The sequence below is a fragment of the Silurus meridionalis genome, chromosome 24, assembly GCF_014805685.1.
Source record: "Silurus meridionalis isolate SWU-2019-XX chromosome 24, ASM1480568v1, whole genome shotgun sequence".
NCBI classification, from domain to species: Eukaryota; Metazoa; Chordata; class Actinopteri; order Siluriformes; family Siluridae; genus Silurus; species Silurus meridionalis.
This window is the reverse complement of record NC_060907.1, coordinates 5,532,675-5,553,982: the sequence shown is the minus strand read 5'-3', so window position 1 is coordinate 5,553,982 and position 21,308 is coordinate 5,532,675. Positions and strand designations below refer to the sequence as shown.

The window sequence follows — 21,308 nt, the reverse complement described above, 5'->3', positions numbered from 1 at the left end:
TGGATGGATGGATGGATAGAGATGGATGGATATGGAAATATGTTGGATGGATGGATGGATGGATGGAGATGGATGGATATGGAAATATGTTGGATGGATGGATGGATGGATGGATAGAGATGGATGAATGAATGGATAGAGATGGATGGATATGGAAATATGTTGGATGGATGGATGGATGGATGGATGGATATGGAAATATGTTGGATGGATGGATGGATGGATGGATGGATGGATGGATGGAGATAAATGGATATGGAAATATGTTGGATGGATGGATAGAGATGGGTGGATATGGAAATATGTTGGATGGATGATTGGATATAAAAATACTGTATGGATAGATAGATAGATAGATAGATAGATAGATAGATAGATAGATAGATAGATAGATAGATAGATAGACAAACAGATAGAGATGGATGGATGGATAGACAAACAGATAGAGATGAATAGATGGATAGCAACTAAAAAAAAGTAGAGTTTCAGGGAATACTTGTGTAATTGATGTAAGGATCCATGAGGTTTGTGTGTGTGTTTGTGCACGTGTGCGTGTGTGTGTGCACGTGTGTGTGTATGCGTGTGTGTTGCTCCCTGATCGAGCCCGACGTTCAGCCGTACCCATCCGCTGTAGGTGTGTCAGATCAGCACCTGAATGCAGAACTGGAATGTGGAGACTCAGGTTCCTTCACAGAATAGTTTTGTTGTGGCTTTAGAGGAAACTGCTGTTTGCTCAGACACGATCGCAGTTTAAAGATACCTGATGGAGCTCTATGAGGCTCTAATCACATTATTTACATTCTCCCCCGTCCCACATCTCGCCTTTATCTCTCACACATCTCACATCTTCAGATGCTGCATGAAGGTCCCAGATTAACTCTTTACAATCATCTCGTTTTAACGATGATATGCGGCCGGTCGTAACCTGAAGACAAGGTGCTGCCAGACTGATCAGCCTCGTCCCCGTCCTCATCATAGTCCCTGTCCAAGTACCCATCTTCGTCCAAATCCCCATCCTCGTCCCCGTCCCCGTCCCAAAACCCGTTCAGATCTTTCCCATAACCGTTTCCTTCCAGTTCGCTGCTTCCTGAGGATGTGTACAGGTTCTTGCTCTTGGTGTAGTTTGTATTCACATTGCTGCATGTGGACGTTTCCTGCAGGAGCGTGTTTTCCTCTGTGTCGCTGAGAACGTCCAGGGAAACCACGACCGCCGGCTCGATGCTCGGATTTTCATCCACAGGTTCCGGGGACGGTTTTAAAAGCCGGATCAGCGGCGTCGAATGTTTGTCCTTCTAGAACGGAAAAATAAAATAAAATAATGTGACCCATGTACAATGCAGCTCAACAAGTCTGCTATTGTCTTACACACACACACACACACACACACACACACTGAAGCGATCGCTAGTGAGATGGTACAAATGTTTAACAAAAAAAACATCATCCTCTTCCTGGTTGTTCATTGTAACAATCAGATCTTTTCAAATTCTAATTTCCTGGTAAACTTCTAATTTGATCTCATTCCGGTTTTCTTCTTTTAACTCCTATTCAATTTTTTTGTTTTCTTCCTTCTTTCTTATCCTTTTAAAAAAATACACTGGATACACGGTCTTCAGAATCGTATCTCATCTGATCTTCAGAAAGCAGAGCATCTTTAAATAGGTGATTTATAAAAAGCTGTGGATTTTTACACATGTACTGAAACTCGACCTGCAGGAGCTCGAGGCCTCTGATACTGAAGACAAAACTATCACTGATACGAGGAAGAAGAAGCAGCGCTGATAAACGAGTGAAGGATATTTTGTTGGATGTTTTGATTATTAGTTCATGTTCTATGGTGTGGATACGTGATCTACACTTTTATACACAGAGAGAGAGAGAGATACAGAGAGATGGATGGATGGATGGATGGATGGATGGATAGAGAGAGAGAGAGAGAGAGAGAGATACAGAGGGATGAATGGATAGCTAGAAAGAGAGATATACAGAGAGATGGATGGATGGATGGATAGGGAGGAGAGAGAGATACAGAGGATGAATGGATAGCTAGAGAGAGATATATATATACAGAGAGATGGATGAATATGGAGAGAGAGAGATACAGAGATGGATGGATAACTAGAGAGATATATACAGAGAGATGGATGGATAGGTAGTGAGAGAGATGGAGAGATGGATGGATAGCTAAAGAGAGAGAGAGAGAGAGAGAGAGATACAGAGAGATACAGATAGATGAATAGATAGAGAGAGAGAGAGAGAGAGAGAGAGAGAGAGAGAGAGAGAGAGAGAGAGATATGGAGAGATGGATGGCTAGATAGAGAGAGAGAAAGAGATATGAAGAGATGTATGGCTATATAGAGAGAAAGAGATACGGAGAGATGGATAGCTAAAGAGAGATGGATGGATGGATGGATGGATAGATGAATGGATGGCTAGATAGAGAAAGAGATATGGAGAGATGGATGGCTAGAGAGAGAGAGAGAGAGAGAGAGAGAGAGAGAGAGAGATAGATAGATAGATAGATAGATAGATAGATAGATAGATAGATAGATCGATCTTTTGGACCACACTGCCATTTTAATTGCCCTCTGGTGCAAAACACAATGAGGTGATTGTTGCTGACAGATAAATAGAGAAAATCCCCTTCGATAAGGACGTTCACGCCGATGCTCTCCTCATCCTGGATGCGTATTTTGTATAATTTACTTCTCAAAAACACCTGAGGGTAAGTCCAGGGTTAGAAATGCCCGGTTTACACCACACCACTCTTGCCTTGCCACGAATTGGACTGCTGCAAAAAAGGTGACATCTAACGCGTACATCTATCGAAACCCCCGGCATCTTAAACATCTTCCATCTCTCGCTAATCAGATCATTTTTATATCCAATGTTTGGATCTCAGACTCCTGAGAACTTACCAAAATGTCTGGGAAAATCTTCTTGCCCTGTTTCTTGATGATCATCTCCACCAGAAGCACCACGATCAATGCCAAAGTGGCAAACACTGCAAGACCCACCAGCAATGGGATGAGAATCGTGGAGATAGGAGGACCTGAAAAAAAAAAAAGGCGTTGAGCAAAGGAAATAAGTTGAAGAGGATTTGAATTTGGACTCGGACGCCGTTCGTACCGGGGTTAAGCGTGCCCTTGTAACAGTGAGGTCCAGATTTCCGTACACGAGTTTGTCTGATCCTTCCCAGGAGTGTGACGCAGTATTCCTCAAGCTTTTCTGGGAACTCCAGGCTGCTCTCGCACGTGTCCGACTCAGCAAAACATAATAATCTTTCCTTAATCTGAAAGAAGATAGACAGAAAAATGTTGCTGACCAGCTAGCTTTTACTTGTGCTTTTTCCTCAGGAGGTCTCCTCTAAAGAAAACCCAGAAAGAACTCAATAATGCCTCAAAGAACCTTCTAGCAGACCCCTTTCAGTCGGATAATTAACCTTGAGAACCATGAAGATGTGTGCCACAATAACTCAGGGCTACAAATGCTATGAAGTTTTGCATTTGCAAGTGTCCATCAGTGGACAGTTGAGAACCTCAACTACGACGGAACGTTTGAGTCTGGTTCCTCTCAAGGTTTCTTCCTTGTGCTATCTCAGGGAGTTTTGCAGAGTTCTTGCCCTGGTCACCACTGGCTCGCTCAATATCTCTGAATTTGATTGGAACTAAAATGAACGGATATTTTGTGGCACTTAGTTGAGGTCGGGTTTCGTTTTGAGGCTGGTTTCTCTTCAGGTTTATTCCTCATGAACTTTCAGGAAGTTTTTCCTTGTCTCCACCGTCTCACTCATTAAGGTCAAACTAATCCCTAGGGGTGAATTTACAGTGTATTTATTCCTGTAACGCTGCTTCGAAATAATTGTTAAAAGCCCACACAAGTACCCTCTAAACCCTGATAAGAGTCTGTCAGGTACCAGATTTGAATGTAGAACGTACCAACACACGTTTACACTTTTAATACATACTTGCTAATGTGTGGGTTCTTCTAACCAGCGGTGGACAGTAATGAAGCAAATGTAGTAATGAACAGCAATGAAGCTTTTTATTTATGTGGATAAAAGCTTAACTGGTGAAACACGAAGCGAGTCAACAATCAGGTTTGAGCGCACGCTTGTTCTGATTGGAGCTTGGTGTTCTACTGATCTACTGATCACCAACATACAGTTCAGCATCAGTCCAACAGCAAGCAGAACATTTACAGAGGAATAAATGATGAAGAAACTCCAGACTCGAACTCAAACACCCGTGGATTTACTTACGCGATTTTATTGAAGTAGCTGAAAATAAGCTTTGGGGCTCATGAACATTTTAATCGAATTCTAGAATCCAATGAATGTTTGAGTTATTAATATTATTCTATTAATAGATCAGTGTGCTGAGAGTCACATTTGAGTGTTTTCACATAAACTGAGTTGATTAAGTAAAGAGTCTTGTGCTAAAAACGATAATAGCAACATTATGGTTATAATAAATCATAGTACTTTGGATACTTAAGTACATTTGAAGGCAAAAACCTTTGTACTTTTACTCAAGTTTAAAGGGACACTTTTACTTTTACTGGAGTCACATTTTACTCTATTGTTACTCAAATACAGGCTTCTATAGCAGAAATCAAAAACCTTTTAGAAACTGAGAGGTATTTCAAGGGGACTGAGTAAAACGAAGGGCTACTTGTTTGATACAAACTTCCTGAATAACAAAGTGGCAGCGTTCACTTTTAATAATAATACTAGTATTACAAGCAATATTCATATACGTGAAGAGAGTGTTTAATCACGTGTTAATAAAATTTCCTCACAATCATTATTGACAATGATTGACCATGGTAGGAAACACATTTAAAAATGCAGCCTTCTTTATTCCTGTTACTCAGTCTAAAAGTTAATCACATTTGTAAATTTTTTTATCTTTCCTGATAGTTTTCCTGATAGTCTTTATTTTGGGTAAAAAAAAAAAATCTAGGGCCCGCAACGAGTGAGTTTTCCTTGCGCACGATATTAAACGTTGACCCTCAGACGTCGGAGTCCATGGATACAAATTATTATAATTTTTATTTTATTTAATATGCAAATGTTGTTGATTTATAAAGAACAGCAACACAATTATTTACAACTTTTCGACGGAGCTCCATGGTGACTAGTGGTATTTACAGAACACATCCTGCGGTCGACTCAGGCTACGTCTGAAACGTCTTCGTTTTCAATCGTTTCGCAAAAGTTGCTCATCCGCACTAAAAACGCCTGAAAACGCTTACGAGCAAAACGTAAGACAATTTGATCTGCGTCATTAATGTTTATTTACTTTTCACCTCTTTGAAACGTCACGCCGGTGACTAAAGATGTGGCATCGTCTTCAAAGTCCTCTGTTTTTACACACAATTCAAAAGCGTATTCAAATGTATCCGCGTTGGAAAGCGAATTCAAAAAGCGATCTTTATTCGCTGACTGAAATCCAAACCGTAGAGGAAAATATGCGCTTTCAAATAAAAACCTATTAATGTAGACACGGCCTTGCGGCTGTTGTCTACCCCTGTTCTAAGGCTTACTTTGATACGTGAGAGTACTGCTCTTCCAAATCGACCTGATTACGCCCATTGTGCTCATTTGTAGCGAGCTGAATTAAAGCTGAATTGTTTTCGCTACCTACAGCAGTGCCCTAATGATTTCAAACGCAAACAAGTCTTTAGTTTCTATATGAGTTTCCTATGACTCAAATGGAAGGATTTCTCTGACAATAAACAAAAGCCCCACCCAAGTAGCAAATGTATGAATGACGAAGGTATGAGCAGAAACACACTTTTTAACTTCCTTGTACTGGAATTAGATTTTGAGGCAGGTGAAAACCGATCGCTAACACCAGATTCTTTTGCTAATTTGAATCCAGGAAGTCAAAGGGATTATGGAGCTTAAAAAGACTCATATTATTAGTTTATATATCACCTGCACTTTCTACTTGACAAACTTCTTATACATGTTCTCTCACCTCACCAAGTCCAGGGGCTTCACCAGACCCTGGATTCGAACCTCAACCTCAGTGTTCAGAGACGAGGACTCTACCACTGAGCCTGCGAGTCCCACAGGGAGCAACACGTGTCACGGTGCCTTTACTTTTTAAAATGACAACCGTGCAGACAACAAAAATTTGGCATTGAAGAGTTGTACGGTCAAAAATATCGGGACACCCGGACAAACTCGAATTGTACCTGATGTCTCAGGACGCTTTAGCGTGAAATTTTCCATTCACTTGAACTAGGAGACTCAACCTGTTCCAGCTGGATGATGCACAAAGAATTGCTTCATATGAGTTGGACTATGAGATCTTGAGTGGCCTACTATAGAGCCTAAAGAATATTTCAGTAGTAGGTTAAATTCTTCTAAAAACATGTGTGTGGGAATGTTGGAAAATCCTTTGGGTAAAACATGGAACTGGGATGGTGTGTCGTAAATCTAGACAAACTCGCCCATGCGAACGCGTTGTAGGTTACAACACACAGTGTGTAACAAGTTCTAACGACAAATTTACGAATTTTAAAATGTAGATTCCGTAACCCATGTATTTTCTATGTATGTTTAGACTTGGTGAGATACAACATTTAATTTAATCGAGCAAAACAGTAGCAGGTTACAGTTTTCCTGTTGCTTTGGAGAATTTCTCGAATTGTCCTTAATACTTGTGAACAGTAAGTGCATTTCTCAAAACAATTTGTCAGACTGTACAACACAATGGATTTTTTTGCAGAAGCCTGTACTTTTCTCAAAATCCTTAGTCCCTCTCTCATTGGTCGATCGGATGCCATACTTTGGCGTTCATTAGTGACATTCAAGATTCATCTGCACAATTCATCAATTCAAGAAAAGAAGTTGAATAGAAATTTAAGCTTCACACATAATAACAACTGGTTTAACCATTTTGCATTCGATGACTTACGCAACGAACTGATGCCCAGATGTTTTTTGGGGGTTGAGACTGTTCAGGTGAGAAGCAGTATAATATATTTTGATCAACATGAACAGTTGATAATGTAGGAAACAGCAGACAATTTTACACAATCGATTAAACGAATGTAGCAAAGCGTTCGCAATTTGATCGAAGCGACATGATGTGAACAAGTAGTTCGGAGAATTACTTAAGAAAGTTGAAAAGGAAACTGAATGTATTGCCAAAAGTATTGGGAAACCTGACTTTTCCACCCATTTGTTTCTTTTGTTTGTTTGTTTTTTTACCACAAAGCAAAAAATCTGTGTAGAAAAATTCTTGGAACTGGTAGAAACTGAAAATGGAATCTGGGATCAAATGTCGTTAATGTACACAAACTCCTCCATGTTAACGAGTCATACGAAATTTCACAACATGTATTCTTAACCTAGGTATTTACGCAAACCTGCTTTGTGACGTAACTGATGTTCTGTCAACTTATACTGGTTAATGAGGGATTTCGCATCATTAGCGCATTCAGCGAGGATTCTAAACTCATCTAGTGGGCTGGAGCTCCATCAAGCTCATCCAGGCCCACAGGTCACATGTTTGACATCGCTGCTTGAAACATTTCTTGTGCCTTGCCTGGCTGCCGTCATCCTTTTCGCTTGTGAGATGGTAATCCAGTTGTTCGTTGTACGGCAGGTTCCGCAGAGCGGGTGTGTCTCTGTACAGGTGCAAAGGGTTGGGGAACTTCACAATTAGCTTCCCGTCTTTAGGTATCAGGTTGACTTGAGGAAACTCAAGATCACCTAAAAACACATGAATGGAGGCGGAGATTATCCTTCAAGTCTTTATAGGTCAGATCAAAGATCTCAAGAATGAGTGGAGGGAAAAAAATTTTACTTACAGACCACCATTTTTAATTGATCCAAGTAGTTGTACGTGAATTTCTGCGACTCTGCAAACTCAGACTCCTGTTCTCCGTCTCTGGCTGCCACTCTCACTACGTAGCGGTTATACGCCGTGTCCAGCATCAGCTCGGAGATGTTGTATCGGAGATGCTTTGTGCTGACAGACGTGTTTTCCCTGTGAGATTAAGAAAAGGAACAGGGAATATCTTACAATCAACTATTAGACCCTGACAGGAAAAAAAACATTGTGAAATGACAGAATAATATCCAGCAAATATAATGATGATTCCTCCAAGTGGCCCAATTCGAGTGAACATCTCACTGAAGATCCAGTGACGTGGGTCTTATACTCACCCATAGTTTGGCTGGAGCTTTAACAGGAAGTCGGCCGTGTCATTGAGACCAGAAGCCATCCACTCCACCACCACTCCATAACTGTCACACGTTACAGACACGTTGAAAGGAGGAGGAACTGTGGGATACAAAGAGACATTGAGAGAAGTGAGATGTCAGTCATGTGACACGAGCCACAGGTAAACAATAAAACTGTACGTGCTGATCGTGGAGACATGCAAACGTGTAACATCGTGTTTTATTCCTCTTTTAATCTCACGCTCACTGATATTGTTATGCTAAAGGAGCTAGATGAACAGATGTTTTCTCATAATGTTATCATAAGGAGCAGATGTTTCAATAATGTTATAGGAGCTTCAAACAGATGTTCTCTCAATGTTAGAGGCGCTACAAACAGATGTTCTCTCAATGATATAGGAGCTATGAACAGATGTTCTCTCAATGATATAGGAGCTATGAACAGATGTTATGAGCTATGAAATCTCATAATATTGTTATAGAAGCTATATTACTTAATGTTATTTAACAGAGAACAGATGTTTTCTCAACATAATGTTATTCAATCTTTGAACAGATGTTTTCTCAGTGTTATATTATAAAAGCCATGAACAGATGTTCTCTCAGTTGTAGAAGCCATGAACAGATGTTCTCAATATTATTGGATCAATAAACAGATGTTCTCTCAACATAATGTTATTCAATCGATGAACAGATGTACTCTAAATGTTATAGAAGATATACACAGATGTTTTCTCATATGATACATTATAAAAGCCATTAACAGATGTTTTCTTTATGTTCTCTTAATGAGCTACAAGCTGATGTTCTCTTTTAACGCGAGGTTATAACAGCAGATGTTTTCCCAGTGGTGCCTTATACATGCTATGGACATCTAAAGTTCTCTCATAAGGTTATATTGGAAAAGCAGATGTTTCTTTCAAAGTTAATGACAAATGAATACACTAGCTGATGAGAAACAGCAAACTGTCCTACACGCTTCACTGAACCTTCATGAGCATCTTCATCTCAGACCCTTACACTGGAGAAAAATTGTACAATAAATCAAAGAACAAATATCACTATATCAAAGACTAGATGTCTACATTTCTGTTTTAATTTCTCTCCCCACTGTAATGGCTCAGGAACACATTCAGGACCATGGGCATGAAGTTTTGTGTTTAAATGAGAAACGCACACACACACGGCCAAACAAACAGCGGTTTCAAAAGAAGGAATCTCGCCTAGAAACCGATTTACTGCATCTTCTTCCTCACTTTCACTTCTGGGGGAAGTGGAAGCTCAGTGGATAAAATTGGAAGCTCATGAGTTAAAATTGATTTAAATGTACTGACGGTTCGATTTACGATTTTTTCGATATTTCAAAAATACTTTACATTTTGCTCGTGATAGACACACCAGCGTCTGCTTCGCCCTCATACTGTACATATATAATTAGTGGTGCAACGGATCACAGTTCGGTTTGTATTACGGCTTTCGAGTCACGGATCGGTCACATTTTTCGGATCAGCAAAAAAAGGGGAGGAGCCAAATCTAATTTGCATTTTATTTATTACATGGAAAGTTTTGAATGATGCGGGAGGCTTTTCAAGTTCTTCTGCTCTTGCGTTGGCCATTGTTGTTGACTGAATAACACGTTCCCTTCATGTGAGACTGTTGTTGTTGTTGCTGTACATGTATTATTGTACGTTTTGATTTACGCACCATAACGGACAATCACAATTTATTAAGTTGTTCACAGTTGTCTATCATTTTAATAAATTTGCAGTTTATTATTCTTTTATTATCAGGAGGACTTTTATACATTTACATGAACTTCAGAATTACTTTGAATAGAACTTTAATGTAATCATTATAATATGTTTCAAATTTTATATTTTATCTTTAATGTTGAATCACAAATAACTGTTCGTTAAAAAAAGAAAAAAAAAAGAACTTGGGTAAAAACATCATCCCCTGCAGTACCGCCGCAGACCCCTAGGGGTTGCGGACCCCCGGTTGGAATCACTCTGTATTGCTTAATGATGTACTTTAATGTAATGCTCATCGTTTTAACTCTCTTTAGCTCATTCTGCAACGTTGGAATAAATGTTGCTATACACTTTTCTCACCTTTTTTATTGACAAATTCATGGTCGCTAAGCGAAAAGCAGTGCAAGTTGAGCGTCCCGCATGGCAGCGTTTTTCCTCATAAACACGAGATTTAATCAGCGAACATTTGGCAGAGCGCAGACGGTTGTGCGACTTGTTTTTCAAACAAAAAAGTGGGTGAGAGTTTCTGCCACAGTGAACGAGAACGTTTCATGCTCATGGTCATTGTAACTGAAGCTCCGGTGGTAGCGTTCTAGTGTGGTGGTACTACATGTAGTAGTATTTGGCTGGCGTGTCCTATTACTGATAGGTGGCGCACATGTCGCAGGCCGAGCCAGAGACCGTTAATCAAGATGGCAGACAACAGTGTCAATGCGAACATGGAACAGAGTGTGGTGATGAAGTTTCTTGTGAACGAAGGCGTAAAACCCGCGGATTTCCACAGGAGACTTTGAGCACAGTGCGATGATGAGACGCTCGGCCACAGTAAGACGTCTGAATGGTTTTGAAAACGGCCATACGTCCATCAGTGACGATTGCATAGGATGCTTCGGGCGTACAGACAAATCTAATGACAAATCTTTCCAGGCGTCATATAAACGCTGGGATACGTGTATGAAGGTAGCAGGGAAATATGACAAAAAGTAAATGCAGGTTCCACTCCTGGAAATTTGTTCTTTTATTTTATCAACTCAAAAGTCCCGGTTTGACTTGAACGCCCCTAAGTATCCTAGTTTATTCCGTGGAATAGCTGAATACTGGATTTTGATTGGCTGGAAGGAGTTCAGGTGTGAGTTTAGAGCGTTGAACACAGAGAGTGACTTACATTAATTTCATTCATAATACATTATAATATTCATAACTCATAATGCCACCTGTGTGCAATATTACCTGCAACACGTGCATAACAAATTACTAGTGGTCTCTTTTTTTCCTTATTTGTATTTATACATTGTGTTGTGTAAATACTGTATACTATAGGATGTGTCTATTCTATTTGAATTTCTTTTATCTTTGCTGCTGTAACAGAGAAATGTCCCCACTGTGGGATGAATAAAGGTATATCTTATCTTGTCTTATATAACTGAGCACCTATTGAGTTAAGGGCCTTGTTTAGGAGCCCCAGGAGTGCTGTGGCTGAGCTTTGAACCTTCAGATCCAAAGTCCAATGCCTTATCCACTAACCTTCTAAATGAATATGTTGCTTATAAACCGCTGTTTCCATAGCAACATCTGGTTCCAGTGCCATAGAAAAGTGAGACAGCTATTGTCCTCGTTTTTAACAACTTTACTGAGCTACATGGCAACGGCTCGAGGCACAAGAGACGAACTTGGCAAGAAAATTAAAAATATGTATAAAAAATGGCACCAGGCACTAACTACAACAGCTACATTAGTCAAGTCAAAGGCGAAGATGCGTGTAATTCAATGTCTTTCTAATAAATCTAAAATGATCTCAGTGTGTCTAAATCTAAAATGATCTTCAGGTCTGAAGAATTCAATACACTTTTAAACAGCTAGCTTTATATAGCCGTATATAAAATACGTAAGGAAAATATGAAAAGTTATTTTGACACCGTGTTATTATGTTTCAAAAACGTTGAATAATCCCGCTGTGTTCCTGTTACATTTTTTCTTTGCTAAGGTTTGCATAAGGTCGTGTGTTCTTAATGATAGCTTTCCTCTATATATATATATATATATATATATATATATATATATATATATATATATATATATATATCACATGAAAACACAACGACAATTCAGACAAACTGGAAAAGGTAGTTACAGTTTGCAAATGAAACACATACCGATCGTTGGACGAGACACCGGTCATTCGAGATCTACAGGAAGTACAACAGTCTGCAGCAGGAGAAAGTTGGAACGTATGTGTAAAAGTGTACAAAATAATATTTATGTCATGATATACTGCAGCATCTCCAACATCACTGCATATTAATGTCCTTCCTTAAAGTAGCTTAGAATTAATTCCAGTTTCTCCTTTCTTGCCAATATATTATTCTGTTATTTTCTTATATTTAAAGGTGCACTAATCAAAATTAAAAATACTTTAAAGTAAACAGAGAATTTTACACATGCACAAGAAGCAAAGTTATAAGACTTCATATTTCCTGTATATCTTGAATAACAGGTGTCTCGTCCAGTGATGGGTAAGTTTTCCATTCACAAACTATACCTACCTTTTCCGGTTTGTCTGAATTGTCGTTGTGCTTATGGATTTGTTATTTTGTTTTCGGATTTGTTATTTTGTTTTCGGGTTTGTTCATGTGTTTTCTACTTTGTTAATGTGTTTTGCACTTCTCGGCCTCCGTAGTATCGCAATGTATCGTATCGCAAACCCCTGTATCGTGATACGTATCGTATCGCCAGATTCTTGGCGATGCACAGGCCGTCTGAATACCTTCAAACAGTTTTAAGTCAATATCACTCATCATTTATCCTTAGAGTAAAGAAGTTTAATGATTCAAGGTTTGCATATATAAAGGATAACATTGTGGCAATGGGGACGTGATCAAGGACTCAAGGAAAAGTCAAAGAAAAACGTGAAAACGTGACAGCAATGGCACCTGCTTCCTATTCCTTCTGCCCAAACCATCATGCTTTGCATCATTATTTTTTTAATTTATAATTATTACTATATTACTATATATTATTGCCATGCTGGAACAGGTTTGGGTTTCAGAGGTTCAAGTAAACGCAGTTTTTTTTAAACCCTATACAATTCTGTTCCTCCAGCTTTGTGGTAACAGTTTGGAAAAGAACCATATGTGGCAGAAGAGGTCAGGTCCACATAGTGTACATGCATAACCTGATTGGAGCAAAATATTTACCTTAGCCAAACAAACAAGTTTACTTACTAGAAGGGGACTTTTGGAAATATTCTTTTAACACACCCACACACCTGAACTTATTCACCATATATTGCGCAAAGTTATTTAGACTGAGTATTTGTACAGGTACTGAATATATTGGGTGTGTCTCTTAAGTACATAATCATAAATTACTGGTAGGTTTCGTTTCAGCACTGATGCTATCAGCACAAGCTGTTGATCTAGTCATACTCTTTCGTTTGGATTTTCTAACCGAACCAGGTTCTCAATCCTGGGTCCATAAACTGGAGATGTCAGTCATCAGATTAAAATGTATAGATTAAATTTAATACAGTTTTATTTGTAAAGCTCATTTAACAATGGACTTTGTCTCAAAGCAGCATAACCGAGGTTTTATAAAGTTGAAGAAAAGAGTGTAGAAGTTTAGCCTTATAAGTTTACGGCTAATGAGTGAGCCAGTGGTGACTTTGCAGGGAAAAACTCCTTGAGACTTCATGAGGAAAAACCCCCACTCAAATGGGAACCCATCCTCATCCTCAACACCAGGTGATGTTCAGCGACCTCTTAATATCATTTGAGGTCCTAAACACATTGTAGGAGACTGTTGATTTTAATTCCAGTCCAAATCCATCCCTGGAAACCTTATAGATCTTCAGACTGTTCATGTGGAACCATCTCCAGCTTCACAGAGTGGTTTAAATTACCTTTTTGATCAGAACATGAGGCTCAGATCAGCAAAAAGGAAAGAGATTTACCACAGATTTGTTGTCACGGATTGTCTCAGGATTGGTGTGGGACTGGGGGAATGTATTTCTGAACTTTTAACATCGTTTATTACAATGGCTCAGAACTGCACTTTACATTTACATTTATGGCATTTTGGCAGATGCCCTGATCCAGAGCAACTGACATTCATCTCATTCATACAACTAAGTAGATATAGTGTTAAGGGCCTTGTTTAGGGGCCCAGGAGTTGTAGCTTAGTGTGGCTGTGATTTCAACTCAAAACCTTTGGATCCAAAGATATACTTTAACCACTGAGGCACCGCCTCCCAGTTTGCATGAACACGTGTAAAAATCACAAAGTAACTAATAATTAATTAAATGAATCAAAAACTATCAACTGATTTTGGAACCATTGGCAATTTAAGTGTGTATGATATTGCTAATAAATGAATGATGTTGATTAATAATCGATATTTATTTGTTTATTTATTCATGTTAACATCCAGTGATGGATGAAGTACACAAACCATGTATTTGAGTTAAAGTAGAGATACAGCAGGTAATATATGACTCAAGTAAAAGTGTCCCTTTAGGCTTTCACTTGAGTAAAAGTACAAAAGTATTTGCCTTCAAACCTACTTAAGTATCCAAAGTACTATGATTTTTTACAGCTATAATGTTCCTATTATCATTTTTATCACAAGACACTTTACTCTGAAGTGACTCTTAACACACTGATCTATTAATAGAATATTAATGAGTGATTTCTATTCGAATTATCATGAGCCCAAAACCTTCTTTTTAGCGACTTTAACAAAATTGCGCAAATTTGAAAAATAGTTTTTTCCATCATTTACTCCTCTCTGAATGTTTTGCTCTACCCTGATCGGTGGCTTGCTTCATGTTTTTTTTCCACAAAAAGTTCAAAAGTAAAGTATAGATACGAGAAAAAATAAATAAAGTACAGTAACAGATTACATTTACTTCATAACTGTCCACCACTGCTAATCTTGTTATGCTAGCTGAGGAATCTTAATGCAAAGCATTATCATTAACAACAGCAAACTGATTAGTGACAATACGATATATTTCCTTTATCTGAGGTCTTTGAAAGTTTATAAATATAGCTATGGGAACAATTTAATACAAAAAGAAGCATAAATGTAAACTTTTCTGGAAAATTCTATGAACAAGGCAGTAAAATGTCCTTAATACTGACGAGGCAAAAACAGGTTGCATGTTTTGCCATAAATAATACAATCGCGTTGAAAGACAAAACTCAAGAACGTTTGAGGATGGATTTGGACTGTAACTGAAATCAACAGTCTGCTACAATGGCGTACCACATCTATTTTTTTAACGAACAGTTGAAGCACGGAGGGAAGAAGTTCTTCCTTGCCGCAGTCGCCACTTGCTCCCTCATTAGGAATCGAATTATAGGAAACAAATTTATAGGCACTGAAATTATACATTCTTTTCTACAACTCTCTAACCTCTATCTCTGAAAAGCTGCTTGAGACAATGTCCATTGCAAATAAAGCTGAATCAAAGTTTAACGTTGTTTTCCTGCACCATGGCAGATCATACTGCTGGTGAGAACTTTCTTTGCTACCAAACACAAAGAGGAAACAACAATTCATTTCTGTGGAAAAGCAGAATAAACCATTTACAGTGTTAAAGCGAATGGGGGAAGCAGATACTTCATCTATTTATTTTGCTAATCCTATTATAATGTGGAACTTAGCAAAAGAAATTTTTAGACAACAGGAAACTTATTTTCCCAATAAGACCTGTTCCAGCAACAGTACTGCACTGAAAAGAAAAAAGATTGATATAAAATAAAATAGTTTCACGGCACTAAATAAAGTACTGGAACTGGACCTTTCATCAGACACTCGAAAAAAAACTTTCCTTATTAAAGCCAGAGCCCAGGCTTAAACCAGATTGAACATCTCTGGAGAGACCTGGAAATGCCTGTGCACTGACGTTCTCCATCCAACCTGATTAAACTTGAGAGGTTCCGCAAAGAAGAATGGCCAAAAATTGGTGCCAAGCTTGTAGCATCAAACTCAAAAAGACCTGAGGCTGTAATTGGTATTAAAGGACCTTCATCAAGGTATTGAGCAAAAGCTGTAATACTTCTGTACAAGTAAATTTTTTATTTGCTTCTTTTTGTATTTTGAATAAATTTGAGATTTCAAACACACTTCTTACACGTTGTCATTATGGGCTTTTGTTTGTGGAATTTCGAGGAAAAGAATGAGTTGAATCTATTTTGGAATAAGGCTGTAACATAACAATTTGTAATAAAAGTGACGCTCTGAATAGTTTCCGGATGAACTGTGAACACTGCACACCATAACAATGATAACACTGTTATAAATATTCTGTATTGAGGATGAGGATGGTTCCTCTCAAGGTTTCTTTCCCATGGCATATCAGGGAGGTTTACGTTGTGCCACTGGATCGCTCACTGGGGATCAACTTACAATTATAAGGAACAAACATACATTCTCTTAGAAGAGCTTAATCTCTGTAAAGCTGCTTTGAGACAATGACTATTGTTAAAAGCGCTCTGCAAATAAAAACGAATTGAATTTTAAAAAGTTGCAGGTGTTTCCATGCTTTTCACAGAACCTGCATTTAACCTACTGATGTTTGTTGGTTCCTTAACTTTGTTTACTTGTTGCTCTGTGCAACCATTGATTGATTAATAATTGGAGGAGTGGGAGCTCAGTGGTTAAAGCTCTTGGTAACTGATCAGAAGGTCATGGTTCAAGCCCCTGTATCGCCAAGCTGGCACTCTTGGGCCCTTGAGCAAGGCCCTTAACCCTCTGTGATCCAGGGGTGCCGTATCATGGCTGACCCTGCACTCTGACCCCAGCTACTGAGCAAGCTGGGATACGCGAAGAACGAATTTCACTGTGCTGTAATGTATATGTGACAAATAAAGGCTGTTTTATTCTGAATCAGAATACTTAATTGATCCCATAGGGAAATTGTTGAAGGAAGGAAAGCGTTGTTACATCATAACCCTCGCTTTAGAGGAGATATTTTATTGATACTGTTTATGACCTGGTTAACGATTACTTTGGACACCAAATGAATTCAAAACCAAGCAAAGGTTATCAAGATACAAGGTTTCTGTAGGTTTCACAAAGTCAAATGTAAGACTTTTTAGGACCATTACTGATGAAATGTAAGACCTGTATCACAACATCAAACACACACACAAAAATGTTGTTAGCGACTGGTCTTAACTGAGCCATAAACTAAAGGTGAGGAGATTTAAAGCAAAATCACTGTATATCCAATCAAATGTAAAAAAATAAATAAAATAAATAAAAATTATATATATATATATATATATATATATATATATATATATATATATATATATATATATTCATGTGACCTTATCATTTCATAGGACAATAAAACTCAGTGGGTCCAAAATACATGCATTCGTTATCATTTACCGATGGCGTCTTGTTTATGATCACAAGACCAAAGTTTGCTAGTCATTGAAAAAACAAGAAGTGGCCAAGCTTTGAACCAGACTCAGACTCAGGAAGAACACAGTTTCTGGCTCAGAAAACATCTATGCTGATCTCTTCAGCAGAGATTTTCCTTTCAGTAAAGGGATTTCCCAGACAATCATCATCAGAGAAAATCATAAATTATTTAAAGTTTCACTTCCTGAGAACGCCAGAGGTCATAAACCAGTGACAAAAAGTCTAATCCCACCTACTGATGTTGCCTGGATAAAAAAACAAAAAAAACACCAGTTGAACAAAGTGCAATTGAGAGATTAAGGAAATTTCAAAAGATCTACAGATCAGTCTATAATATTATATTTGGTAATATGTTCACTGGGTCACGTTACATCTCAATAATCCACTATTCCATAAATATTCCACATCATTCTCATTATTTATGGATATGTTTTAGCAAATTGAATAGATTTATACACATGATCCAAGCTGATACTGATGGTCATGAAACCATGAAACCTGTTTGGTGGAATGCGACACTATTAGTAAACATCCATTTCCTGTAGACGGGAAACACATGCCACTCCAAGTTTTGTTGGTTTGAAAAAAAAGTAGAGCAAAACCTGTTTAGACCTGTAAATGTGTATGTAGGTTTTTTGGGGGGGTGGTATTTTAGGTACGGGTTATTGTCTTTTCAAGCCCAGACCTGTCTTATATAAAGAACATGTCACAAACTTTCCTACAGTATGTCCTCACGATGGAATGTCCCCTGAGTTTTTTATGTGCTTTATGTGTGTGTCTATGGCTTTTTTGTTTGTTTGCTTAAATTGAGTGATGTTTCAATCACACTGGCCTCATAAGGTAGTAATTACTATCCAAATTACTATCCAAAAGCCTGTAAATGTTCATTTTCACATTTTTCATTGAACTGATCGGAAATAATGTACAAACATTAAATACAGACTCCTAATCTATTTCTTTCTCTAAAGCTGATTTGTGACAGAACCCTGTGTTCAAGCGTTAAATACTGAATTGTGTATATAAAGATACACACACTATGTTGGTAATACTCCAGTGTACACACACACACACACACACTCTCATCCCTTTTTACGTTTACCACATTCACTCACAAAACGTGTGTATCTATCTATCTATCTATCTATCTATCTATCTATCTATCTATCTATCTATCTATCTATCTATCTATCTATCTGTCTGTCTGTCTGTCTGTCTGTAATGATATTGCATAAACAGACAATGTCATCAGGTAGGACAGATGAAGGTTTCTAAATAGAACTTGGAGTGTATGTGTGTGTGTGTGTGTGTGTGTGTGTGTGTGTGTGTGTGGAGTGTATGAGGAGTGTATGTGTGTGGAGTGTATGTGTGTGGAATAGTGTATGTGAAGTGTGTGTGGAGTGTATGTGTGTGGAATAGTATATGTAAAGTGTGTGTGGAATGTATGTGTGTGGAGTAGTGTATGTGAAGTGTGTGTGGAGTAGTGTATGTGAAGTGCGTATGGAGTGTATGTGTGTGGAATAGTATATGTAAAGTGTGTGTGGAGTAGTGTATGTGAAGTGTGTGTGGAGTAGTGTATGTGAAGTGCGTATGGAGTGTATGTGTGTGGAATAGTATATGTAAAGTGTGTGTGGAGTAGTGTATGTGAAGTGTGTGTGTGGAGTAGTGTATGTGAAGTGTGTGTGAGTGTATGTGTGTGAATAGTATATGTAAAGTGTGTGTGTGGAGTAGTGTATGTGAAGTGTGTGTGGAGTAGTGTGTGAAGTGTGTGTGGAGTAGTGTATGTGAAGTGTGTGTGGAGTAGTGTATGTGAAGTGCGTATGGAGTGTGTGTGTGGAATAGTATATGTAAAGTGTGTGTGGAGTAGTGTATGTGAAGTGTGTGTGGAGTAGTGTATGTGAAGTGCGTATGGAGTGTATGTGTGTGGAATAGTATATGTAAAGTGTGTGTGAGTAGTGTATGTGAAGTGTGTGTGGAGTAGTGTATGTGAAGTGTGTGTGGAGTAGTGTATGTGAAGTGTGTGTGGAGTAGTGTATGTGAAGTGCGTATGGAGTGTATGTGTGTGGAATAGTATATATAAAGTGTGTGTGGAATGTATGTGTGTGGAGTAGTGTATGTGAAGTGTGTGTGGAGTAGTGTATGTGAAGTGCGTATGGAGTGTATGTGTGTGGAATAGTATATGTAAAGTGTGTGTGGAGTAGTGTATGTGAAGTGTGTGGAGTAGTGTATGTGAAGTGCGTATGGAGTGTATGTGTGTGGAATAGTATATGTAAAGTGTGTGTGGAGTAGTGTATGTGAAGTGTGTGGAGTAGTATGTGAAGTGTATGGAGTGTATGTGTGTGGAATAGTATATGTAAAGTGTGTGTGGAGTAGTGTATGTGAAGTGTGTGTGGAGTAGTGTATGTGAAGTGCGTATGGAGTGTATGTGTGTGAATAGTATATGTAAAGTGTGTGTGGAGTAGTGTATGTGAAGTGTGTGTGGAGTAGTGTATGTGAAGTGTGTGTGGAGTAGTGTATGTGAAGTGCGTATGGAGTGTATGTGTGTGGAATAGTATATGTAAAGTGTGTGTGGAGTAGTGTATGTGAAGTGTGTGTGGAGTAGTGTATGTGAAGTGTGTGTGGAGTAGTGTATGTGAAGTGCGTATGGAGTGTATGTGTGTGGAATAGTATATGTAAAGTGTGTGTGGAGTAGTGTATGTGTGTGGAGTAGTGTATATGAAGTGTGTGTGAGTAGTGTATGTGAAGTGTGTGTGGAGTAGTGTGTGTGAAGTGTGTGGAGTAGTGTATGTGAAGTGCGTATGGAGTGTATGTGTGGAATAGTATATGTAAAGTGTGTGTGGAATGTATGTGTGTGGAGTAGTGTATGTGAAGTGTGTGTGGAGTAGTGTATGTGAAGTGTGTGTGTGAGTAGTATGTGAAGTGTGGAGTAGTGTATGTGAAGTGTGTGGAGTAGTGTATGTGAAGTGTGTGTGGAGTAGTGTATGTGAAGTGTGTATGGAGTGTATGTGTGTGGAGTAGTGTATGTGAAGTGTGTGTGGAGTGTGTATGGAGTGTATGTGTGTGGAGTGTATGTGAAGTGTGTGTGTGTGGAGTGTATGTGGAGTTTGTTACTCACCAGCCTGTGTGATTGTGCTCAGTAAAGTGAGGGCAGTAAATACACAGAAGACCCCCCACATGTGAGTCCGCATGGTGCCAAGCTGAAGATCACAGATCAGTTCACTTATGGATTCATGGGTTTCCTCTCAATCCATAAATCAGCCACAGTGGGAAAAACTCGGATTAATCCATCTGGAGAAGATGCGAGTGAAAGCCGGTGCAGAAGCGGCAGAGAATCGCTGTGATGTGTTCGCGTTCGGTGGGGCAGGAGGCGTGGAGAGGCGTGGAGCGGCGTGGGGTGGGCGTGGGGAGGGCCGGCCCTCAGCTGAAGCTCTCAGTCCGGCTCTGGCTGCGCTCTGTCTCAGTGCTGATGATGAACAAGGAAACGAATCCACGCGGGTCACGTTGCCTCACTTCCGCGTGCACACCGGCACAGGATACAATCAACAGGTAGCACCAACAGGCTCGTTCATCAGGGACAAACTTACACTTATAAAGAACATCTTATTCATTTTATCAACACATTATCTGTGTTAAGCTGCTTTGATACAATGTTTATTGTTTAAAGCGCAATACAAATAAAAATTAATTGAAAATAAAATGAATAGCACACCTGGGCGTGTGCGCATGCGCACCTGCATCGTTCACGGTAGTAGGAGTCGTGTGCTTTAAACTGATTGGTGTGATTCATGTATTCACTTCACTACACTGATTCGAGTTAGAACTCAATCTATAATTCTATTTAACAAAAACCCACCAATTCACTTTCTCTAAAATAATGAGAATACTTCATAAGTCTAATCAAAAACACATTTTTAGTGAATTG

At 38.8% G+C, this 21,308-nt stretch overlaps 1 protein-coding gene across 1 annotated transcript; it reads right to left on the bottom strand.

Moving 5' to 3' along the window:
* Positions 1-296: 296 nt before the first annotated feature.
* Positions 297-20,718, bottom strand: ifngr1 (interferon gamma receptor 1). Its single transcript, XM_046837225.1, has 7 exons — positions 20,502-20,718; positions 8,186-8,303; positions 7,828-8,006; positions 7,563-7,729; positions 3,130-3,292; positions 2,919-3,052; positions 297-1,292 (listed from the first exon to the last, which is right to left on the bottom strand). The coding sequence occupies exons 1-7, from the start codon at positions 20,572-20,574 to the stop codon at positions 888-890; spliced, it is 1,239 nt and encodes a 412-aa protein (XP_046693181.1). The 5' UTR covers positions 20,575-20,718; the 3' UTR covers positions 297-887.
* Positions 20,719-21,308: the final 590 nt, after the last annotated feature.